Source organism: Heterodontus francisci, chromosome 31, assembly GCF_036365525.1.
Source record: "Heterodontus francisci isolate sHetFra1 chromosome 31, sHetFra1.hap1, whole genome shotgun sequence".
Taxonomy (NCBI): Eukaryota; Metazoa; Chordata; class Chondrichthyes; order Heterodontiformes; family Heterodontidae; genus Heterodontus; species Heterodontus francisci.
Window position 1 is genome coordinate 28,824,320 of NC_090401.1, and position 25,711 is coordinate 28,850,030.

Sequence of the window (25,711 nt, forward strand, 5' to 3'; positions counted from 1 at the left end):
ATATTTCAAACCACTTTAGTAATGTAGTCCACATACAAACTATTTAAGAAAATATGAAGAATTATTGGAAAGATATAATGGGATTCCAAGGATTGAGTGGATTGTGTGCTATATAAAATCATGAAAGTCATTATTTTCCATATCCCAGTTTTTTTCAGTGTGGTTTATAATACTTATACCACATCTACATATGGTCCAGTATTCAAAAGGGATTTTTTATTTTAATCCATTGGTACTCAAACCATACATGTGGTGGAACTCATAATCTCTAGAATAAGAATGTTCTTTGCAGTTATCATAAATGAAAAGATCTGCATATTTCTCAATAATTCGATTACTACTCTTGGGGAGACAACATTCAAGGTTGAGGAGATACATGCAATAGATCCTAGAATTTATAGCCAGTGCCAGTGTTAGGTCTTCAATGGGAGCAATCTACTCTAATCCCATTTCTCAACCCTTTCCTTCTATCCTTATTAGATTTTTTTCTTTTCAAATGTTTATCCAGTTCCTTTTAAATTATATTTAATTCTTTGCCTCAATAGTGACTTATTTTAAAATTCCATGTTAAATACCATCATGAGTGAAAATAATTGTTAGCAGCGGCTCAGTTGGTAGTATTCCCGCCTCTGCGTCAGGAAAGTTCTGAGTTCAAGTCCCACTCCAAGACTTCAGTACAAAAATCAGTGCTGAAACTCCAGTGCAGTTTGAGGGAGTGTCACATTTTTGGAGGGGCTGTCTTTCAGATGAGATGTTAAACTGAGGTCTTGTCTGCCATCTCAGGTGGATGTAAAAGATCCATTGTGCTATTTCGAAGAGCAGTGAAATGATCCCTGGTGCCCTGGCTAATATTTATTCCTCAATCAACACCACAAAAACAAATTATCTGGTTATTATTACATTACTCTTTTTGGGAGCTTGCTGTGCACAAATTGGCTCCCGCATTTCCTACATTGCAACAGTGACTACTCTTCAAAAGTACTTCATTGGTGCTTTGAGACAGCTGATGATCGTGCAAGTGCTAGATAAATGCAAGTCAGTCTTCACCTGTCTTTCTAACCTCCCATTTGATCTTCCGGAGATAATAGAGTTGGTGCCTCCTTGTTGCTAATTGGTCATGCAGTGAAAATAGCCTTTCACTATTTAACTTCATAACTTTGGAAACATTTCTGAGATTCTCTCCATAATCTTCTCTGTTGCAGTAAAAGAAAAAGGCCCAATTTTTCCAGCGTTTCTTCATGACTATGACTTTTTATTCGTGATATAATTTTAGTGAATGTTTTGTTGTACCTTTCCACATCTCTAACATCCTCCTTGTTATGGGGTGCCCAGCACGACAACTATAGCCTAACCAAAGTCTGGTATAAATTCAACATCAATCCCTAGATCAATGCCTTCTGTGTAAAAACTAGAATCCCAGTTGCCTTTATATGGCCTTTTTCCCTGCATCCCCACTTTTAAAGTTTGTGTAATTCCATGTGTCCAATAATACGTTGACTATCAAGGGGTAGAGTTTCCACTTTGGGCACAAACAGAAATCCAGATGCAAATTGCATTCAAAATTTCACTAGTTTTATGGGCAGTGTTTTAGAACTTTTTTCTTTCAACTAAAAAATATCGTTGATGCATTTAAGAGTGGTAACACAGTGCAGTTTTATTGATACAGCTCACATGGATTTATCCCAACAAAATAACCATTTTTGATAAATGTCCAGACCATCACCTGTGAGTAACCTGATTTTAAATGGCTGAAAATGACTTTGAAAGACTATACATTTGGCAGTTTTATTGGTGTTCAGGAATCAGTTTCTTAGTAAATGACCTTTTTTAATATTTAAAAGGTGCCTATTTGTGTACATGCACCTAAAAAGGAAGCTTAATTTTAAGAGCTTCTTTGAAAGCCAGTAAATGAACACAATTAGTGAAAGCTTGCCAAGGTGATGAATTCAGTCTGAGGGTGTGGTCAGTTTTGTGGGCAGGGCCAGCTTCCAGCATGATGCTTTTTAAATCAGCACAATAGGTCATGGAAATTCGATTTGCGCGTAACATAACTTATGTTTGAAATGAGTTATTTTCCTCTGTTGGTTTGGCTGATTTCTGGCAAGTAGCACAACCTAATGGAAGCATAGGTAAACAGTCAGGACTCAAGATGTAATAATCTGTTCATGGGACACAGGGAGTTGTGCATTCAATGCATCACTAACATGGGAGATATTAAGGGTTTTTCGGGGGGTGGGAGCTTTTGTTTTATTTGTTCATGGGATGTGAGCATCGCTGGCAAGACCAGCATTTATTGCCCATCCCAATTTACGAACATATGAATTAGGAGCAGGAGTAGGCCATTCAGCCCCCCGAGCCTGCTCCGCCATTCAATAAGATCATGGCTGATCGTTTTGTGTTTCAAATTCCACGCTCCCATCTAACCCCAATTGCCCTTGATTCCCTTGCCTAACAGGAATGTATCTACCTCCACCTTAAAAATATTCAATGACCCTGCCTCCACCACCTTCTGAGGCAGAGAGTTCCAAAATCGCACAACCCTCTGAGAGAAAAAATTTCTCCTCCTCTCTGTCCTAAAAAGGCGATCCCTAATTGTAAAACAGTGCCCCCTAGTTCTGGACTCGCCCACAAAAGGAAATATCCTCTCCACTTCCAGCTTGTCTGGACTGTGCAGGATCTTGTAAACCTTCAGGAGTCAGTTTCTCTACTGTCGTCAATTGCAGATTGATTGATTGTTCTTCATAAACTGGCTTATTTGAATGGGGACTCTGTTTTATTTCTTTTAATTCCTTGAGTGACATTGTTGACACATTTAACATTGGCCACAGGTTGCCACAACAATTTTCCATGACCCTCCCCTCCAACTAAGGTGAGCTCTTTAGTTTAGTTTAGTTCTAGTTTTAGAGATACAGCACTGAAACAGGCCCTTTGGCCCACCGAGTCTGTGCCGACCATCAACCACCCATTTATACTAATCCTACACTAATTCCATATTCCTACCACATCCCCATCTGTCCCTATATTTCCCTACCACCTACCCATACTAGGGGCAATTTATAATGGCCAATTAACCTATCAACCTGCAAGTCTTTGGCATGTGGGAGGAAACCGGAGCACCCGGAGGAAACCCACATAGACACAGGGAGAACTTGCAAACTCCACACAGGCAGTACCCAGAATTGAACCTGGGTCGCTGGAGCTGTGAGGCTGCAGTGCTAACCACTGCGCCACTGTGCCACCCTTTAGTTGCACCATCAGTGACATGGGTACTGCCTGAAGTATGCAAATGCTCGTGACCCTTGATAGTGGGACAGGATCAGGGGTGCAAATAATGGGCAAGTGGAAGTCTTACTCCATGGAGGATCTATTGCTGAAGAGAAATTCAGGGCCACCCTCTCCAATTATCCTATGTGCACTGGATACTGACAGGACAACTGACCTCATCGATTATCATTCAGGTTTCGGCAGAGCCTTCGGGCAGCACGTTTGTGTACCAAGGATTTGTACAAGGCAAGGACTTCGGACAGTTTGGTCTCCAAAGAATAGGTAATGTTTCTTTCTTATTATTTTTACTTAGAGAATTATAAGTGCTGGATAATTAATGTAAATTTTCATTTTGTATTGGGCTCATCAGTGCTTATTCTGACGGAGGATATCTTTTCCATGTACATGAATATATTGGCCCTTAAATTCCATAGCAGTTCCCCGGTTTCCCACCATAACTTCGGCAAAAGACAGGCCAAAACTCCAAGGAAATGTCACAATGTTTCAGCTCCTGATGCCGTCCCACTGGTGATTTTACCAATCTCCTGCCGAAGGTATAGCACAAGATCAAGAGAAACCCCGGGAATTTCGAGGCCAGAATGGGTTGTTTTCTGACTTCGGATTCTGACAGGGATCCTTGACCTCTGGGAATTTTTCAAGAATATAAGATGTGTACTGCACATGATGCTCCAACTATTCATTTTAAATGATTGGAAAATTGCTTGCCATACATGCCCAAATTTTTGATCTGTGCTCCAAAAGGGTAATGTTTCCCACCAAGAACTCAAAGTGGGAAAATTATATCAATAGCATGTTTACTTAAATGGAGCATTCTAGCTAGCTGACAGCCCCTGAAATGGGAATTTGAAAGTTGGGCAGTCTGCCCTGTAGAGTTGTAAATCTGCAGACTTTGAAGCAGATAATGTCCCACAATGTAATCCTGTAATCCTGCAGCATCAGTTTCAAAGACCACAGGATTAAATCCTTACGGCTTTTCTGACAATCCATTTGTAATAGTAGTTCACAAAAATTCCACTCGCCGGTTAAGTAATCCTAGTGAGGAAATCTAAAACACAAAGCGGATTCACTAAGAAGTGGCCTGTGAGATCCCTGGAGACGGTACTGCCAAAAATTTCTTGGCAATAAAGATAAGTGTAACAAGTTAATCTGACTTTTTTTTTGCCTTTTTCTTGCAAAGCCATCTGCACTGGGGGCAAATTAGCTTAATTTGTGTTGGACAAGGCTCAGTTGGTAGCCCTCTTGCCTCTGAGTCAGGAGATTGTGGGTTCAAGTCCCACTCCAAGACTTGAGCACTGGGCTGATCCTTCTGTGCAATATTGAAAGAGTGCTGCACTGTCGGGCGACCCGTCTTCCGGATAAGACGTTAAACAGAGGTTCCATCTGCTTTCTCAGGTGGATGTAAAAGTTCCCATGGCGCTATTGCTAAAAAGAGCAGGAGAGTTATCCCTCATGTCTTGGCCAATATTTATCCTTAAATCAATATCACAACAACAGATTATCTGGTCATGATCACATTGCTGTCTGTGGGAGTTTACTGTGCGCAGATTAGCTGCTGCATTTCCTACATTACAACAGTGACTGTACTTCAAAAGTACTTCATTGGCTGTAATGTGCTTTGGGATGTCTGATAGTCCTAAAAGGTGTTAAATAAATGCAATCCTTTTTCTTTTTCATGTAAGGTATAGCCTAGAAAAATCAATCAGCGTGCAAGGCTGAAATCACTGGAAATGTCTGATGTTCTGAGAAAAAATGATGGTAGATTGCAAACTCTGTGAAATACGTAGCTTGCATTTTTCAGTTCCAGTCAGACGCTGCAAACATTAGGGTATAAATTCATTTTGGGCAGTAGCGCAAAAGAGAAGGTAGTGAATCCGAAATAAAAACAGAAAATACTAGAAATTCTCAGCAAGGTAAGCAGCATTTGTGGAGAGTGGAACAGAGTTAACATTTTAGGTTGATGACCTTTCTGCCAGTTCTGATGAAAAGTCATCGATCTGAAGCGTTAATTCTGTTTCTCCATCAATGCAGCCTGACCAACTGAGTATTTCCAGCATTTTCTGTTTTTATTTCCTATTTCCAGCATCTGCAGCATTTTGCTTCAGTGGTAGTGAATGAGAAGTCCATTATACACTCTGCCTTATTTACTTTGAAAGGAAATCAGGGGAGTGCAAAACAGGCCATTGATTCAGTATTACCCATTTTGCACTATTCCGCCCCCCCCCCACCGCAAAATAAATTTATTCCCCTTCAAATGTGGTACTTGGCAAGTCTTTCATCATCCCTTTGGATTAGCCTTTCGTTTGAGAAATGCTTGCCAAAAGATGAAAAGTTCTAATAAATATTTAGCATTTTGGGCCAGAATCTGGTTTCAAGATAATAGTGCTCGCTTTCCTGATGCATAAATGGTATGGCGACTTCAGGCACGATCAGATAAGACGCTAAATGCAAATATCCTGTCCGAGTTGTGCCGCTCCAACTTTAGCTTCACGGAAACAGCATTGCGCTATCTGCATCGCCACTGAAATGCATTGAATGTTATGATGTTGTTGTATTTCTGTAATAAATATGAACTAAACCCCCCTCCAACATGTATTTAGGGTTCGTAATTAGCATAAATACTCTTTTAACAACGTGATAATTGTTCTTACGCGGTCCCTCGGGATCAAGGTTGACTTGCTTCCACTCTGGTTCAGTGGGTTCTGAGATGGTTGATAAGTCCAATGTGTGATCTGCAGACTCTGCAACATGAGGGGCAGGTGGTACCTGAAGGGTCAGGTAGAGGAGTAGTTTGGAGGTTAGTGCACTCCCTTTGACTCCACAACTTCACTTCCACATGTTCCCGACAAAGTCCTTCCAGGTGTACAATGCCTTCCCGAAAGAGCTTTCTCCACCTCGGGCGGTCACGGGCCAGGGACTCCCACGAGTTGACAGGGATGTTTGATCTCTTCAAGGATGCTTTGACAACATCCCTAAAGCGTTTCCGCTGTCCTCCGGGAGTCTCCTGCCACAACCAAGTTATGAGTGGAACAGTAGCTTCGGGAGTCTGGTGTCAGGTATGTGGATGACATGACCTGCCCTGTGGAGCTGGTTTTGGGTGATTAGAGCCCCGATGCTGGGCAGATTAGCGTGGGAGAGGATGCTGCTGTTGGATCACCTTTCTTGCCACCGGATTTGGAGGATCTTGTGGTGGCACCTCTGGTGGTACTTTTCCAGTGCATTGAGGTGCCTGCTGTAGATTATCCAAGTCTCCGAAGCATATAGGAGCTCAGATCACTGCTGCCCAGTTAATCATGATCTTAGTCTCGGGTATGAGATCCTAATCCAAAAATACTCTCTTCCTCAATCGGCCGAAGGCTGAGCTGGCACATTGGAGCTGATGATGAACCTTGTTGGCTATGTCTCCCTTCGCCGAGAGGAGGCTCCCAAGATATGGAAAATAGTTCCCAATTTCCAGGATCTCGCCATTGACCTTGATTGACAGGGAAGGCGTCGTGCTGTGGGAGCTGATTAGAAGAGAACCTTCATTTTCCAACTGTTTATTGAAAGACCCTTTCCTCTTTTACTTCAGAGAAGGAGTCGACAATGATCTGGAGCTCAGTTTCTGAGTGAACGGACACTCAAGTGTTGTCTGCATTTTGAAGCTTGACGACTGGCAAGGGTGGAAATCACAAAGGAGGGAGGTGCTGCAAAAGTAACCTTGCTGAGTTGCTGCAATACATCCTGTAGTTAATAATTATTGCAGGCATAGTGCATTGGTGGTAGAGGTGTGGATATTGGGTTCAATAACTAGGGCACCAATCAAGTGAACTACTCTGTCCAGGCTGGTATTGAGTTTCAGTGTTGTTGGAGCTGTACCCATCCCAATACATGGTGGGAATCCTGGGATTCAGCAATGGTGGTACCAGTAAAGATTATGGGGAGGTGGCTGGACTATGTCCTGTTCAAGGTTACCAATCCCTGGCACTAAAGTGGTGCAAGTGATATCTGCCACTTGTCAGCCCAAGTCTCAGTATTATCCAGGTTCCACGCTAGGCTGACATCATCAGTGAGCAGCTACACTCCTGACCTGGCAAAGGGAATGTATTTCATGAAGCAGCTGAAGATGGTTGGACTGAGGATGTGTCGCTAATATATTCCTGTGGCAATGTCCTGAGGCTGTGATGGCCAACTTCTGCTAACCATGACCATCTTCCATTGCATCAGGGGTGACGCCATCTATTGGTTTTCCATTTGATGTTCATGGAGCTGCATTGACTGAATATGAAAAGGCTACAGAGCTTTGCAACAAAGGTTCACCAAACTAATTCCTGGGATGGAGAAATTGTCCTATGAGGAAAGATTAAATAGACTGGGCCTTTATTCTCTGAAGTTTAGAAGAATGAGAGGTGATCTCATTCAAACATACAAAATTCTTACAGGGCTCGACAAGGTAGATGCAGAAAGGGCATTTCCCCTGGCTGGGGGGTCTAGAACCGGGGACACAGAATAAGGGGCAGGCCATTTAGAACTCAGATGAGGAGGAATTTCTACACTTAGAGGGTGGTGATCTTTGGAATTCTCTGCCCCAGAGTTGAGTGTGTTCAAGACTGAGATCGATAGATTTCTGCATATTAAAAACATCAAGGAATATGAGCATAGTGCAGGAAAATGGTGTTGAAGTAGAAGATCAGCCATGAACTCGTTGAATGGCAGAGCAGGCTCGAAGGGCTGAATGGCCTACTTCTGCTCCTATTTCCTATGTTCTTATGACAAAGGTTTGAGCAATTTTGGTTTTGGATTGAAGGTGGCATAGGTTGAACAGTCTCCTGTCTGTTCTATAGATTATCTCCATGCCTGTGGGTAGTCTGCTGGATGTGTGTAGTAGCATTGCAGCAAGGAAGGTGGAGAAGAGGGTTGGTGTGATGACACACCTTGCTGTTGACTGAGATAGAGTCTGTGGTGGTTCAGTTGGTGATGATCACAGCTTGCATGTCATCGTGGAGTAGACAAAGGATCGTGACAAACTTCTGAGGGCAGGATGCTGCATAAGCCTTCATGATTGACAGAGTCAAAGGATTTGTGAGGTCGAAAAAGGTAATGTACAGCAGTTGGTGTTGTTCCCTGCATTATTCTTGCATTTGCTGCATAGTGAAGATCATCAGCAGAGCCTGGCTTCTAATCATCTTGGAACCCCCTTGCCAGTGATAATTGTTAATGACTGCCTAGCAACCTCTTTGGCCTAAAAAATTAACTTTATAAGTGTGGAGTCTCATTTCTTCAGGTAGTTTTTCAGCGAGATTTCAAAATGTCAGTTTTTTTCTTACTTTCCTTGTGTCTTTTTGTCTATCTCTCTTGATCCAATTTTTCCCCTCTTTTTATTTCTCTTTCTGTAACGATTTGACATTAATTTCATCCACACTACTTGACCCTCCTCCTCAGTCCTGAAACTGTTTATTTTCCAATATTTAAACCTCCTTGGTTAAGGAGATATACTGTTAGTTTCCCTGTTCACTCAGATTCTAAATGACCTAGTTTCCCTCACTGTGCTTTCTCTTTCATCAACTTGAGCAAAAATGTTTTGATCTAAAGGATGCAAGGCAAGTCTAACTAATGGCAGATGCTGATGCTGAATCTGGCCCATTATTTGATGAGTCGAGTTACTTGTTGATCCTTCTAGAGTAGCGACACCGTGTTAATACGACTCCTGACTTGTGAAATTGGAATACAGGTTAACTCCAGCAAGTAATAAGCTTGTCATGCTTTATGTGGTACAGTGGACTGGAATTTACTGAGCCCACAATGTTGGGCTCCGTGGCAGGGTGGGGGTGGGCTGGAAGATGGTTGTAACAGAGGCCTGGGCGATGGGACCTGCATCTCCATATTTAAATCAATGAAATTAATAACTTTAAATGAACTTACCCACAATCCTCCGGCCCGCCGTGATCCTCAGTGTGTCGGCCAGCACTCCCGCACCTTCAATTCCCATTCTGGGGAAAGCCAGTGCGACACTGGTGGGAGGGGGGAGGAGTGAAGATTTCCAGTGCGGGGGGATAGTGGGGGGTGTGGTTGGTGGGAAGACGGGATCAAATCAACCTGATGAGTGTAGGGGTTGGTGGGAAGGGGTGAACTTCAAACTTTGTGCAGTCTGGCCGGGGTGGGGGGGCGGCAGGGGGGCGTTGGGGGTGGTGGTGGCAGTGGGGATGGTCAGATTTAAAAGCTGTGTTTTTGGGGGGGGAAGGACAAATGATTAATGTAATCATTATTGAAGGGAGGGAAAGGGGCATTAGAATTTTATTTGATAAATTTTGGGGGGCTGTATCTTTAAAAATTTCAATATGCCGACAGGGCTGGCTGCCCTTTAAAAATAGCGACAGTGCCTGCACACAGGCAGCTATCGCCATCGCCGGGGACGGACAGTCCGCCCCTCCCACCCTCCACATGATGATGGGGAAGGTTGCCCCGGCTATTTAAATGTGTTGCCGTGCAGGAGATCGCAGTGCCTCTTCGGTGTGCAGCCTGCCATTCTTTGAGCTCGCTGCCAGGAACGATGGTGGGCTGTTAAAATCCAGCCCTGTGTGAAAGCAGGAATGCCATGTCAGTCATATAAGCCTGATTGGCTGGAGCTGCCAATTTGCCAGCAACCATACTAGCTGACTTTGGGAATTGTTTTCACTTGGTCAAGAAACAGTCACATGCAGAGCCGTTACTAACCATGTCAGAGTGCCTGTACTAATACGCACCATTGCGTTGGCACAGCCAGTGACAGTACCAGTTAGCCGCAGCTTCAAGCCTACCTCCACCTTGTTCTAGGTATGCTATAGTGTGGACCTATGGACTGTGGAGTGGCAGAGAGGGCTACCATCCTTGCAACCACCTCCACTTCAGTAGCCCATCAAAGAGGAGGGTGAGGTGCTGGTCTGCAATGTCACTTACCTGCAGATAGATGCCTGCACATTCACATTCCTTTCTTTTTGTTTGTACTTGTCACTTCTTATGCCCTCCTCTTTCAGTCTTGGCAAAGATGGCTTATAGTTTGTGATGCTTCTTGAATTTTTCCATAAGCCTTCCAGATTTTGTCACCTGTTGTGTTTACGTTGGGTTTAATTTCGATATCCGATTTAACTCTGAGCAATGCAGATATCACACTGTGTTAAATAACCAACTGGTTTATTTAAATCACATTAACGTTAACAATAAAAGCTCTTACAGATAGGAGCAGCCTGAGTCTGTGAGACAGATTCAAAATGTCTCCCGGAAGCTTCCAGAAATCTCCCACAGTTCCATTTTTGCTCAGCAGCTCCCAAGCAATCAAAACTGATCAGTCAAACACCACAACACCCTTTTGTGACATTCCCTTTAATCATACCCATCCTTGCAAATTGCAGTTACATCCACTTTAATCTGCACCTGAAGCTGCAAATAAATATTCGACCCATGCAATTTGAATGCTATTTGTATATTATCAGATTTGTGCAAGTTCTTAACTGTTGAGAACTGAATTCTACCAATATGTGAAAATTGACCATATGTGTCTGAAATAACTGGTTCAGTCTGGTTTTGCATTTATTGTTCATGTATTGACCAATATTTGGTAGGTAATGCTCCACAGATATGAAACAGAAAATACTGGAAATACTCAGTAAGTCTAGCAGCCATCTGTGGAGAGAAAAACAGAGTTAGCAGGTGGAATCTTCTGCTCTTAGAAGATGCCCAGGCATAGGGACCATTTCCGGGTTCCAACCGCAATGGTGTCTGTGCTCTCCCCTCATGTGCAGTTGCCCCGGAGGCAGCCAATTAAGAGGCCTCCTCCGCGCTCGCTGTCCATTTAAGGATGGTGGGTAGGTTCCTGAGGTGGGAGGCCCAGAAGACATAGACGGCCGGCAGCCCCACCAGGAGAACTGGGCGCTGCTGGATCATGTAGGACAGTCGGAGAGGACGCCTCAAGATACAGACACTCTCCGAAGATGTCTGGAAATTTAAAAATGAGGAATGGCCACAGCTGTAAGGCCATCACTGTGGAGGTGGAGCCCTCAACAGGATTGCTTGTGGCCGCAGCTATCGCCCTCTGATCCCTGTGGCTCCGGAATAGGTCATTTAGAAGAGGAGTCGATGGCCCCGTGGCCTGCTGACAAGAGGCCGCCTCCAAGTACCTACCAAGCTTTGGCCTCAGCAGGGGGCCCATCCAATGTTGGAACAATCATGGCAGCAGCAGCGGCATTGTGCCCTCAAATTAGTCTCTCAACTGGCCCTAGTTGGCTACCCACCATTACTAGCTGAGTAGCCACTACCACTGTGCACCCACCTCCAGCAAGATTACTCAGAGGTGGGAACGCATCGGGGAGTTGACCTGACCCGCGACTCTCAGAATTTGCTCCTGGTCCCACGTTGAAACTTGCCTCCGCAGGGCTCGGAAGATTCCACCCAGCATTTCAGGTCGATGACCACTCATTAGAACTGATGAAGGGTCCTCAATCTGAAGTGTTAACCCTGTTTCTCTCTCGATCGATGCTGCTAGACCTACTAAGTAGTTTCAGTTTTTATTTCAGATTTCCAGTATCTGCAGTATTTTGCTTTTTGTATTGATGCTCCGCAAATGTCTGTGTATCCTTATTATACCAATATCATTACAGCTCTAACTAATAATGGGTATTATTAAAGTGCTAAGATAATGAAGCTGAATTGTCTTGAAAGATGGTACTTTTTAAAATATAAATCTAGTTGGAGAATATGGCCTAGCAAATCAGGCACTCCTACTCTCCTGGCTCCACATTCAAGTAAGTATGAGGTCCTTCCTACTGGTTATGCTGTGCAAGTTCAACACATGGAAATGAATGTGTTGGGACACAGCAATACCAAAAACAGGTCCTGCAAGAAGCGCAGGACCCTGTTTTAAATACGTACTTTGCTGTTAGCATAATATAGATGTGTGCCCCTCACAATAATGCACCTATGTTTCTGGCTTGTAATGAGCATGCACTTCCTATCCGTCATATTGGATAGTTAGCAGCCTGTCTAAGTGCCTGAGAAATGGGTGCTGCACAGCCGAATTTCTAGGTCCATATGTTTCTTTAGAATGTATCTAATGTGAGCTGGATGAAGGTCACGCCCACACCATTTTAGTGTATTGGCTCCTGGTCAACCAAGGAGGAGATTGAAAGCATCTGTTAACTGTCCTATTCCACCCTCCTGCAGAGGGAGATAGGATAGGTATGGAAGGGAAGAGAAATTCATCAGTAAAATCAAAAACATGAAATTATCTGAATGGAATTATTTGTCACTGAATTTTGTAAATGAAATATGGGGCCTGAATTTGCTGTAGCATTACATGTAACATCATCTGCCCTTACTTAGATTGGCCCCTACACCCTTCAGATGAAAACATTTTTGCTCAATAAGTTATGAAAGTGCAGGATGAAAACAGCAATGTGAGGGAAACAATGCATCTTGCACCTGAGTGAACAGGGCAACCAACAGGGTATCTCCTCATCCAATGATATTTAATTATTGGGAAATAAACACTAAGAATTGAGATGGGAGATGAATTAAATAGTGTGGTTAGACCACAGTTGGAGTATTTTGTACAGTTCTGGTTGCCACATTACAAAAAGGATATGGAGGTGCTGTAGATCGTGCAAAGAACGTACAAGGTCACACCTATCAGGAAAGGATGAACAGGCTGGGGGTCTTTTCTCTTGAAAATAAAAGGTTGAGGGGTGACCTTATAGAAGTCTTTAAAATTATGAAAGGTTTTGATAAAATAAACACAAAGAGAGTGTTTCCATTTAAGGGGAAGAGCAAATCGAGAGACCATCAAGGCAACCAAGAAATCAAATAGGGATTCAGAAGAAAATTCTTTACCCTGAGAGTGGTGAGAGTTTGAAACTCACTACCACAGGGAGTAGTCAAAGAATCATATAGATGCATTTAAGGGAAAGCTAGATAAGCATCTGGGAGAGAGGGGGAAGAAGGGCGATGCTGATCAAGTGAGATAAAGCAGAATGGGAGGAGACTCAAGTAGAGAATAAACACTGGCATGGGCTGATTGGGCCAATTAGTCTGTTTCTGTGCTGTTTACTTTATGTAATTCTATTAATTCAATATCAAATCAGGTACAAAAAAGAGAACTAGAGGGAAAGAAAGATTGGATTAAGAGAGAAAAAAAGAAACCAAAAGAAGGAAGAAACAAAATTTAATTTAAAATTTTTCATTTTTGACATCTCCCCAAAAAGTTTAAAACCTGAAGAAATGGGACTCCACACTTGTAATAAATAATGTTTGGTGCTAGACAGATTGATTTGCATCATTAACACTTAACATGATGTTCAAAGGGATACTTCTGCTTCTAATAACATGCCTTAACTTTCTGTGGTGAGTTTAATGAGCAAACACAGCAAGTTCCTAAAAATACAACCGGAGAGGTTAAAGGGCGAGACGTGAAGTGGAGCAACTCGGACAACAAGTTCTGGATATTCACATTTAACAGCGCATCTGTTCCTTGCCTGAAGTTGTTATACAATTTACGCATAAATAACAGCGAACACCATTTGCTTTGCTATTATTTTGACAACAGGTTCTTATCAAGTGAAATATGCAGAAAATGTACTGCAATAATATCTCTACAATCTCCAGATTGGAACTTGCAGGATTTCCAATGAAATGCTCCTTATAATACAGCTGTTACAGCATGTTCATGAGATCCTCTTTTACAATATGTGCAGTAGCAGTAAACAGGACTGAATTAATTCCATTGTACATGTCAGAAACTGAAAGGAAAGTAAGCAGCTTGTGACCTGACCTTCTGGGGCCCTCCAGGAAGCTTCTGTTTCAGTGCGTCAGATCTGGAGACTTAGGTTATTATGGAATATGAACTTCAGCAATAATAAGGGGATTTGTCAGATGTGCTGTTCTGTAGTATTTGAGAAGTTTTATTTTCACTGAGACTTTGGATATTACTCCAATAAACTCCAATGACTATATATAGAAATCAGTGAGTAAAGTTCTGTAGCTACTCATGCAAATCTGTGTTTACTGGGTGATAGCATTCTTACTAAGTTCTTTTCTACATGGCTTCTTTTTGCAGTTGCTTTTATACGCCCCATTTTTGAACGTGTGAATTATTTTATGTGTCTTATTCAGATCTGCACATGCTAGAAGCCGGCACGGACTCAATAGGGCAGCACCTTAGCACCAGCAGCAGCTCAGTAGCAGTTGCCATCCTCGTGCCTTTCTTTGCCCTGATAACAGCAGGATTTATATTGTATCTCTACAAACACAGGTGAGTGCTGGATAGGCAGGTGGACAGGTTGGGCACATGTTCCAGTTTGACTAGCTTTGTCCTGATTTTGATGCACTTGTTTAAATGAACCAGTTTGAGAGTTCCGAGTTCACAGTGAAAAGTTGTAACTTGGCACTGTTGCCACTAAGTTCATTATCTTATTAGGGGAAACAAGGGTGACTGGTATAAAAATCGAAATGTCACACTGTTGCAGTAAAAGGTGTTTTCCTGAGTTTGAGACAGGCAAGGAGCTGGACTCTGGATGTGGACATGTTGGGCTGAATTTTATGAGTCCTCTGGAGATGGGTTCGGAGTTTGGGGGGGGATCCATAGAATTGTGACGGGAGGCAGGAGTCAGAAGGCCTGTTGCCCTCCCTTCACACTGGAATTTAGTTGGGGGCGGGATAGACTGACGACAGCCTTCCCGCCCAGAGGCCAATTGAGGCCCTTAAATGGCCAGGATTTAACCAGCGGTGGGGGGAGGGCACCTCTGTCATGCGGGGAGGTCGCGTAGTAAAACACAGTGATCTCCCTGCAGACTTGGGAGGGGGGTCCTCCTCCTTGGGCAATCTAGCCCACGGATGGCCCCCATCGGGAAAAACTCCTCCTACGTTAACCCCCTCCCCCTGCACTCAACGCCTACCCTCCCCCCAACTTGCTGTGCATGTTGTTATGACCGAGGATGGGAGAGTGCACTGTCTTTCTTTAGTTCCACTTATCCATGGGTCACAACATATATTTAAATGACTTACACAGTTACCGATATGGCCAATTATATACTTTATTTTAGTTTCAGAATAAAAATCTACCAACCAGGTTTCTTTAATAAACAACAAAATTATTAATTTATTATAAAAGAAGACTCATTCAATAAAGATGCAAAGCTGATAAATACGCAAGTTGAAATATGAAAGTATAAATACATTGTCTTCTAAATAACCCAACACACACACACATGCACACGCACAGGTTATAGGAAAAGTAAAGAAGCTTTCTACGCAGAGATCGACTTTATAAAAATACAAAAAAATGCTTTGGTCAAATACTTGTTAATTCTTGAAGAAAAAGAATAAGATATCGAATTTTCCAGATGGTTTTTTGGTTCTGGTGTCCAGGTACATGTGGTGGTCACTGGGATCTTTTCAGAAGCAGTTCTTTCAGGAGATGTTGAGAGAAAGTCTCACAGAAGCTTCTCAGGAGAAATGCTGCATCAGTTTCTCCAGTTCTCCCGCTGGATTCTCAGGGTTTCTCAAAGAGATGAGCTGGTAGCCTCTCTTAAGCTTACACCCCAACTGCCCAGGCAAACAGTTCAAAAATGAAACCAACTCCTCACCACCATAAATCTAGACATGTCACTTCTCTGTAAGCAACTCCAATAGTCAGCAAGGCTCCTGCTATTTACTTAGCTTAAGACATGTGACTTCCAGTAAGTGTTTGTTTTTAAACAAAGTCCTTCTAGTGACCCTTTAAAAAAAAAAATCCAGCATCTCCTCAAATATTCTCTGCAGTCTTTTACACGCAAGTCCTCAAAAGGTATTAACAGTGGAACCACGTTCATGGTGTGTGCGGATTGCACACCGGCATCATCAGCCATGTGGTCAGTGGATAGCCCTTGTCCCCCAGTAGCCCTGGTGGCTCAAATGCAATTGTTACAGTAGATTGCCACAGAATGAAGGCTGACAGGATACAGGAAATTGACCTACATGACTCACTGCATATGGTCACATACCAGCTGGACATTAAGGGAAAGGAATCCCTTTCGGTCGCGGTACAATCAGAGTTGATATGCTGTGCCCACAAAGCAGCGTGCATGCAGTCAATGACATCCAGCAACATAGGGAAGCTTCTGATCCTCAGAAAGCCATGTGCTCAATCCACCTGTTTGTGTCTGGCAAGAGAGAATAAAATAGCATTAGGTCTCGGTGAGTAGAGGGCCTTAGAGGTTTCCCTTGCACAACAGTGAACAGCAAACTGCGAGATGTTGCAAGTATCTCCAGCTCCAGCTTGGCAGGAGCCAGACAAATAAAAGTTCATGGCCACAGTCACCTTCACAGCCACTGGCAATGCGGTTCTTGCCCTGCTCTGAGGTTGTAGCTGTGGCTGCAGCACGTGGCGGATTTCAGTGACTCATCCTTACTGAAAGGCTGACGTCTGATACATTGTTCATCGCTAATGTTCAGGTCGGAGAATGGCTCCCTGAACACCCTTGGCAGATATGGCCTCCTGCTGAGAGCCCTGCTCCCCCTCCACCTCTTCCCTCTTCCAGCAGCTTTCCCTGCTCTCTGTTGCCTCTGCTTAATATCTGGAACTATACATGGGATCAGCACTCTGTATGTCAGTTGGTGCTTTCACCTGAGCAGCAAATCTATACTAATGTGTCTATCAGCATCTAGATTTTATGGTGGGACAGTTGACGAGCAGTGGAGGACTTTCAAAGCAATTTTTCAAAGTGCTCAGCAAAAGTATATTCCAGTGAAAAGGAAGGACTGGAAGAAAAGGGGTAATCTGCCATGGGTGTCGAAGGAAATAAGGGAGGCTATCAAATTGAAAGAGAAGGCATACAAAGTGGCCAAAAACAGCATGAAACTAGAAGATTGGGAAAACTTTAAAGGTCAACAGAAAGCCACAAAAAGAGCTATAAAGAAAAGTAAGATAGAACATGAGAAAAAACTAGCACAGAATATAAAGACAGATAGCAAAAGTTTCTATAAATATATAAAACGAAAAAGAGTGGCTAAAGTAACCGTTGGTCCTTTAGAGGATGAGAAGGGGAATTTAGTTATGGGATATGATGAAATGGCCGAGGCATTGAACAGGTATTTTGTACCGGTTTTCACAGTGGAGGACATTAATAACATGCCAGTAATTGACAAAGAGACGAACGTAGGTGAGGACCTGGAAACAATCATTATTACGGAAGAGGTAGTGTTGGGCAAGCTGATGGAGCTAAGGATTGATAAGTCTCCTGGCCCTGATGGAATGCATCCCAGGGTACTAAAAGAGATGGCGGGAGAAATAGCAGGTGCACTGGCGGTAATTTTCCAAAATTCACTGGACTCTGCGGTAGTCCCAGCAGATTAGAAAACAGCAGATGTGACGCCACTGTTTAAAAAGGGAGGTAGACAAAAGATGGGGAATTATAGACCAGTTAGCTTAACCTCTGCAGTGGGGAAGATGCTTGAGTCTATTATCAAGGAAGAAATAGCAGGGCATCTCGATAGAAATTGTCCCGTTGGGCAGACGCAGCATGGGTTCATGAAGGCTTGAAAAATCTTTTGGAATTCTATGATGACATTACGAGCAAGGTGGCCAAGGGGGACCCAGTGGATGTGGTGTACCTAGATTTACAAAAGGCCTTCAACAAGGTGCCACACAAGAGGCTGCTGCATAAGATAAGGATGCATGGCGTTAGGGGTAAAGTATTAGCATGGATAGAGGATTGGTTGACTGACAGGAAGCAGAGAGTGGGGATAAATGAGTGCTATTCTGGTTGGCAATCAGTCACTAGTGGTGTGCCTCAGGGATCGGTGTTGGGACCGCAATTATTTACAATTTATATAGATGATTTGGAGTTGGGGACCACGTGTAGGGTGTCAGAGTTTGCAGATGACACTAAGATGAGTGGCAGAGCAAAGTGTGCAGATGACTGTGAAACTTTGCAGAGGAACATAGATACATTGAGTGAGTGGGCAAAGGTCTGGCAGATGGAATACAATGTTAATAAATGTGAAGTCATTCATTTCGGTAGGAGTAACAGTAAAAAGGATTATTACTTGAATGGTAAAAAGTTGCAGCATGCTGCTATGCAGAGGGACCTGGGTGTCCTTGTGCATGAATCGCAGAAGGTTGGTCTGCAGGTACAGCAAGTAATTAGGAAGGCAAATGGAATTTTGTCCTTCATTGCTAAAGGGATTGAGTTTAAAAGCAGAGAGGTTATGTTGCAGCTGTAGAGGTACTGGCGAGGCCGCACCTGGAGTACTGTGTGCAGTTTTGGTCTCCTTACTTGAGAAAGGATGTACTGGCACTGGAGAGGGTGCAAAGGAGGTTCACTAGGTTGATTCTGGAGTTGAGAGGGTTGGCTTATGAGGAGAGACTGAGTAGGTTGGGATTATATTCATTGGAATTCAGAAGAATGAGGGGGGATCTTATAGAAACATATAAAATTATGAAGGGAGTAGATAAGATACAAGTAGAGAGGATGTTTCCACTGGCAGGTGAAGCTAGGACAAGAGGGCATAGCCTCAAGATTAGAGGGAGCAGATTTAGGACTGAATTAAGAAGGAACTTCTTCACCCAGAGGGTTGTTAATCTATGGAATTCCTTGCCCAGTGAAGTCGTTGACGCTTCTTCAGTAAACGTTTTTAAAGCTAAGGTAGATATCTTTTTGAACAATAAAGGAATTAAGGGATACGGTGGGAGCGCGGGTAAGTGGATCTGAGTCCACGAAAAGATCAGCCATGATCTTATTGAATGGCGGAGCAGGCTCGAGGGGCCGGACGGCCTACTCCTGCTCCTAGTTCTTATGAAAGAGAAAAAATAAGCCAACATTTTCAATAGAATCTCCTGGTTCTAACTAAGGTTTAGTAACCAAAATAGTAATCAATCTATTGACTTTGTGGACCCTGATATACCTGCTGTGCGTTAACAGCGTTTTCTGATTTTATTTTCAATACATTTAGGTAGTGTCTATCATGTTGGAGGTGTGATATAACTTAAGGTTACATGATATTTGTAAGCTTGTTGCTAAGTTTCACTGTGATTAATATAAATTGATGAAATATGCAGGCATTCTTGAACTTTAGAAAGAGTCCTATTTTAACATCACAACCTTTAAGGGCGGCACAGTGGCGCAGTGGTTAGCACCGCAGCCTCACAGCTCCAGGGACCCGGGTTCGATTCCGGGTACTGCCTGTGTGGAGTTTGCAAGTTCTCCCTGTGTCTGCGTGGGTTTTCTCCGGGTGCTCCGGTTTCCTCCCACAAGCCAAAAGACTTGCAGGTTGATAGGTAAATTGGCCATTATAAAAATTGTCACTAGTATAGGTAGGTGGTAGGGAAATATAGGGACAGGTGGGGATGTTTGGTAAGAATATGGGATTAGTGTAGGATTAGTATAAATGGGTGGTTGATGTTCGGCACAGACTCGGTGGGCCGAAGGGCCTGTTTCAGTGCTGTATCTCTAATCTAATCTAATCATAAACACATCTTGATCCTCCTTGCATCTTAGGTTGAATGCCAGTGTTGTGTGGAAGGTTTCATCATGTCATGCTAATTGCAGGTTGAGCCTCAGGAGGTCTAGAAAATTTCAGTCGTTCTGTTGGTAACATGCTGATACAGAGTATATTATTCACGATGCAAAGTTCACATTTTAAAATCATGTTGCGTTACTGCTCTTACACTCCTGACTTCTCAAGCAAAAATGCCGCATCAGTGACATAACCTTGATTTCAGTGGTAATGCATGCATTGGACACCCACAGAGTGCTTCCAGCATGTAGAGTACTTTTCCATCAGGACAGCATTGGGTTTTCTTCAGTTTCCATTCCATTGTATATGTTAGATTCCCTAATCTGCCACATCCTGGTTTTCTTGAAGCACCTTCCTCTTCCTTTTGCTGCTGTCATATCAGTTCTGAGCAAGTGTTTTTGATCGAGGAAATTGTAGGAATTTGTAAAGCTACCCTTCAAATGATCATTAACAGACAGAAACATTGTCACATGGTGTTAGTATATTGAAATGAGTTATATCTCTTCACTTCTGATAGTAATTATAACAGCATGTGCAAAATTTAGCATCTGCTGCATTAACGCAGCTGCACAAAATGGCTACACTTCAGTGCAGTTAGTTTATGTGCTAGCTTCACAGTGCAAGTTGACCCCAGGATTGATTTATAAAATAACTTAATTTGGAAGCAGACATGATGGAAATTGACAGGCAAATCTATCCCAGGTAGATACTTTATAGTTACTAACATTGCTTTTCAAACATAGTTTTCTTATGCAGCCTAGCAGATTTTGTAAGTCCCTCTTACGATCTGTGAAATGTGTGTCTTTAGCTTCCTGCCTTCAGGGCCTGGGGTTTTCGCGTCAGGGCCTGAAAATGCAAGTCGGGACAGGTTTCAGGTCGCGATCCTCTTCCAGGTGGGAAACAGAAATGATGTACGATATTCACGGGGAACACTTCTTAATTGATATGGAGATATGTTCACCGTCCAATTCGAGGTAACGGGTGCAGGAACAGAGGTGGGACTGTTCAAGTCGGGCCCGATTTAAACAGACCACAGCAGCCATTATTGCAGCTGCTGTTTAATTCAACCTGCTACCATCTCCAAGTTGTCCCAGGAGAGCCGGAAGCCTGGAACCCAGGCAGGGCTGCACCTCGTTTCTCTGATGTAGATCTTGAGGCTGTATTGGAGACTGTGAGGGAGAGGAAGGAGGTCTTGTTCCTAGAGGGTGGCAGGAGGAGGCCACCCACACAAATAAAACAGGCCTGGCAAGATAGCGCCGTGATTGTGAGCAGCAGAAGTGTAACCCGTAGATCCTGGATCCAGTGCTGGAAACGGTTCAATGACCTCATATGTTCTGGCAAGGTGAGTGCCACCCCTAATCCTTAGCACAGGCCCATGCGTATTCACCCTCCAGCAGATGTACCAACTGAGGAGCCCCAGGGTGCATGCTGCCCCTGAACATGGGAGGAATGTGTGCCCAGGGCACTTACTGACCCCACAGAATGGCACGCAGCCATCGTGCTGTTCAGGACCTGTTAACACTAAGACATGCAGCTGCTAATGAATAGGAGTGGATGACATTGGCCACATTCAACAGTGCTTTATCAAACTCTCTTTTGTCCTTTCAGGAGACACGGGTGCACAATGCCCAGGAGAGGGCCCAAACAGAAGGAGGTCTCCCCTACTTTCAGGTGTTAACACCCATGCAGGATCGGACGATGGAAATAGCGAGGATTGCAGACCAGGAAAAAGTTGGCCCTGGTGAAATAGGCACTCATGGTGGAGATGGTGATTACAGAGGGCAATGTGCTCATTAAGGGGGTGCATTGCACTACACCCCATCTGACAGCATGCCAAACACTGAGTTGAATTGGGAAACCTCAGCACTGCAAAGACTTCTGCTCTCCAAGATTAGTTCCCATGATCTTTACTTGTGTCTCCTACAAGTGCAAACGTCCATTCACGGAGACCCTCTCCCTCCCAAGCAGCAGCCCAAGAGCAGCAGCGAAAAACAGAAGAACAGTCATACCTTACAAACGCACTGTCCACCAGCGCAGAGACTCTCACCTCAGTGGGTCCTCGTGTGCAGTTAGAGAGTGTGTCACCATGTGAGAAGCATGGCACTAGTGGGCAGGAGAAGGTGCCAGAGGCAGAGGGAGCTGTGGACAGCCCCCCTTGAAGGAGTGAGGACAGACACAGGCCTGCTCAGCTGGGCACAGATGTAGGGCCTCAGGAGTAACAAAAAAGGAAGCTCTACCTAGAACGGCAGCAGGAGATGCTCCCACGTCGGAGTTCCCTGATGCAGTGCAGGGTTATGGGCAGAGGATGGAAGAGTCCATCCAGCTGATATGCGCCACCATGGCCCAGGGATATGAATACATGAGCTCCTCCATTGAGAGAGTAGCCAACCTCATGGAGAGCCATAGGCTGCAGCAATTGGTGTGTATGCAGGACATGCGCACTGACAGCCACAGGATTCATGCCATACTGTGTAGCCTGGACTGCTTCATGGCACTGGTGCCGCAGAGATCTTACAAGTGGATGCGAGATGCGCCCCAGCTGGTGGCCACCTCTAGATATCCAGTGTGCCTGCCAAGGGCAGACAATGTCCCTCAGGAGGATAAGGGTGCCACCCCTCAAGGGCGCCTTCATCGTCCTTGGCCTCCTCTGCTCCTCTGACAATGGGAGCCTCCGGACAGCAAGGCCAAGTGACAGAGGCTGCCCCTGCACTGATGCAGGTGCACCAGCCTCTGGAGATGCCGCCACGGGCACCACCACAACAAGGATGACTGTTATATGCATCTCAGCCGCAAGCAGAGCCAAGTGAGCAGGCTGGCTCCATCTCCTCCGCGACTGGGTGTGGAGGCCACAGCATTGTGCAGAGCATTGAGTGGGTCAGTGCGGTGTCTTCTTACTGTCTCTGTGCATTATATCCCTTAATTAGCACTGTGTAAATAATATTAATAAATAATAAATAAGCCGCACACCTGAGAATCTTTTTTCTGCTGTTGTGACAAGAAATGTGATATGAGATGGCTTCGGTGGTCAAGGATTCCTCCATGGTGAGGGCAAAGCCTTTGGCCTGATGTGCATCAATCATGAGCAGGAAGCATTTCGATGTTTCAGGTTCTGTCTTGAATGGATGTGTTCGCATTGGTGCCTTGCACTGACTTCCCTACCATGCCCTTCATCCTGGGTTAGAGGGACTCAGCTGAAACGTTCCTGAATCAAATGATCCCTGACATTCAAGGCATCCTGATGAGACTTTCATGCCCCACGCCTTGCCTGACCACCTGCTTGTGCAGCCTGGGCAGCTCTGTGTTCTGCATCCTCCCTCTCTGCCTCCACCTCTCCTCCTCTCTCACCTCCTGTTCCTCCTCTTCCTCTGATTAGCTATCTAGTTTCAAGGCTTCCCCATCCTCAAGGTCCACACCTCTCTCGAGGGCCATGTTATGTAGGACGCCGCAGACCACCACAATGACCAAGACCCTTGCAGGAGTGTATTGGAGAGCAGCACCCAACTGGTCCAGGCAGCGGAATTGCCTTTTGAGAAGCCGGATGGTCTGCTCAATAATTGTCCTTGTGAGCAGGTGGCATATGTTGTATCACCTCTGTGCCTCTGTCTGAGGCTCCCGTAGAGTGGGGAGTAGCCATCTGTTTAAGGAATATCCCTTGTCCCGTAGGATCCATCCATCCATGGGAGTGAAGTGAACATTTGCGGCAGCCTGTCTGGACTGGTGGAGGATGAAGGAGTCATGACAGCTGCCAGAAAAGCGAGTGTACACATGGAGGAAGCTCTTGTTGTGGTTGTAAACTACCTGACCGTTGAGGGAGTGAAAGCCCTTCCTGCTGATGGTTCCCGTTGGCTGGCCACTGGGTGTCTTGATGGCTACATGGGTGCAATCGATGACACCCTGCACCTGAGGGAATCCAATTTTGGTGGTGAAACCCTGTGGCTGTGAGGCCTCATCTGTCTCAAAATGAATGTATTGTCCAGCTCTGGCAAATAGAACATCAGCAGCCGGCGAGATGCAGTGGTGTGCAGCCATTTGCGAAATGCCACTAAGACCTGCAGCTGAGCCTTGGAAGGAGTCAGAAGCAAAGAAGTTCAAGGCCACAGTAACTTGGATGGCTACTGGCAGAGCACAGTGAACAGTGCTACGAGGTCTTCGATGATGAGGGTATATATGTCAGTGGCCATCTGCCTGGAGAGTTGCAGTTTCCTGTAGCATTGGGTCCCGGGCATCTCTCGGTAGCTACTTCTTTGCCAGTAGATCCTATGTGGAGGGTATGGCTTCCATGTCCTTCCTGCCCCTTGCTCCTCTTCCTGATGCCTGGGTTTCCAACCTCCCTGCGGAGGGTGTTGCTCCTCGTTGCCATTGGGCCCAAATCTAAGTGTCGTGTCCCTATTGCCAGCTGCTGCTTTCCTTGTGGTCAGCTAGTTGCCCAATTGCGTTTGGAAGTCTTGTCCCCTGCTCTTCTGTTCCCATGATGCCAGGAGGGCAGCAATCTTCTTCACTGGCTAAGGACTTGCTGCCCACTCTCCCTGGCACCTGCACAGTGCCAAGGGCACCAGTTGTCAATGGCCAAATCCCCCTTTACGTCATTTAAACTTTTATTGGTCAGGGCTAATTCCCTGGGGCAACCATGACTGGCTCAACACTCTGTGGACCAATTTCCTTTCACCTGGTCTGCCCCAGACAGCGTGTGTAGTCCATGTGCCCCCGTGAAACTCTCAACAGCCCCATTAACGAGCTCTTAATGAGTTCTCCAACTCATTAATTGGCCTTGATGGGGTATTTGGAGGGATCACGATCCCGCTCTCCCCTCACCCTAGCCGACATCGGAAAACCGGCACACTGACCCGTGCCAATATTGTCCAGCCCCATCTGACAGGACCTGAAAATTCAGCCTTAGATTGCTGTCTTGTAGAGGTGATTATAGCCCAGTTTTAATATGATATGGTAAAATGGATGCTATAAATACTTGGTTTATAATATGAAATCTATCAATGGTAGAAAATATTGCATACTAAATAAGTAATTAGTACAATCTCTTCCAATGAAACACTTCTTGGAATAATACAGTATCCCACTATATCTATCTGGTATGGAGTCCCATAAAAATATGTAGTCAGGGAGTCTGAATTGAAGATCCTTAAGAAATGCAATAGTATTAAAGACTACAGAAGGATCCAGAACTTTTATATCCTTAAGTCTGTTGGAGATTAAAGTAACAATACCATAGCATGGGTCCTCCTATTCCCTATGCAGAGCCATTGTGTGGGATTGCAGCCAATGATTGTGAGATCTGCTATCTCACTGAGCTCTGAGTTAAGTTGTCATAACATTGTGATCCACAATTGACGCTGGAAGGAGGTGACAAATGTCAGATTTGATCTCATTGTAAGACAGTGTAAGTGACAGAACTTTTAATATGATGAGACCACATGCAAGGTGTAGATTTGTTTTGATGATCTCTTGATTGTTGTGTGCCCGTTTCAACATCTGCCTACTTAATCCCTTCTCTCAAGGGTGCGAGGTTTCAATATAAAGTCCAATATTAGCTTATTAGCATCCAAACAAATAGAAATTTCACGAAAATATGACAAGACATGAAAAATAGGGACAGTGCGAACAATTTTTTGAAGCAATTCAACAGGACTCCTTTAAACCTGGAAGCACTGATTTGCAATCATGAGTTTTCAATTCATCATTGAATTTTTTTTTATTATTTGAATTTAGATGCTGGCAAGGCAGTACTTCACTTATCTGGTTTCACTGAGGGCATTAAGAATTAACTACATAGGCTGGGATTTTATCCGGGTGACGGGGGTCTTGAAGTCTGGCAAAAGCGACGCCGAAAACCTCACATTGTCTCTTCTATGGAAGGCCCGCCAAATCAAGTGCCAATTAGGCATTTAACTGGACAGCAACGGGCCTTCTACGG

The 25,711-nt window shown here is 44.4% G+C and overlaps 1 protein-coding gene across 1 annotated transcript in view; it reads left to right on the top strand.

Moving 5' to 3' along the window:
- Nucleotides 1–25,711, top strand: part of csmd2 (CUB and Sushi multiple domains 2) — a 2,056,060-nt gene that overhangs the window by 2,025,154 nt on the left and 5,195 nt on the right. Inside the window, exons 68-69 of the mRNA XM_068011193.1 lie at nt 3,459–3,546; nt 14,401–14,539. Of these exons, the coding sequence (XP_067867294.1) occupies nt 3,459–3,546; nt 14,401–14,539 (227 nt within the window). The remainder of the gene's footprint in view (nt 1–3,458; nt 3,547–14,400; nt 14,540–25,711) is intronic.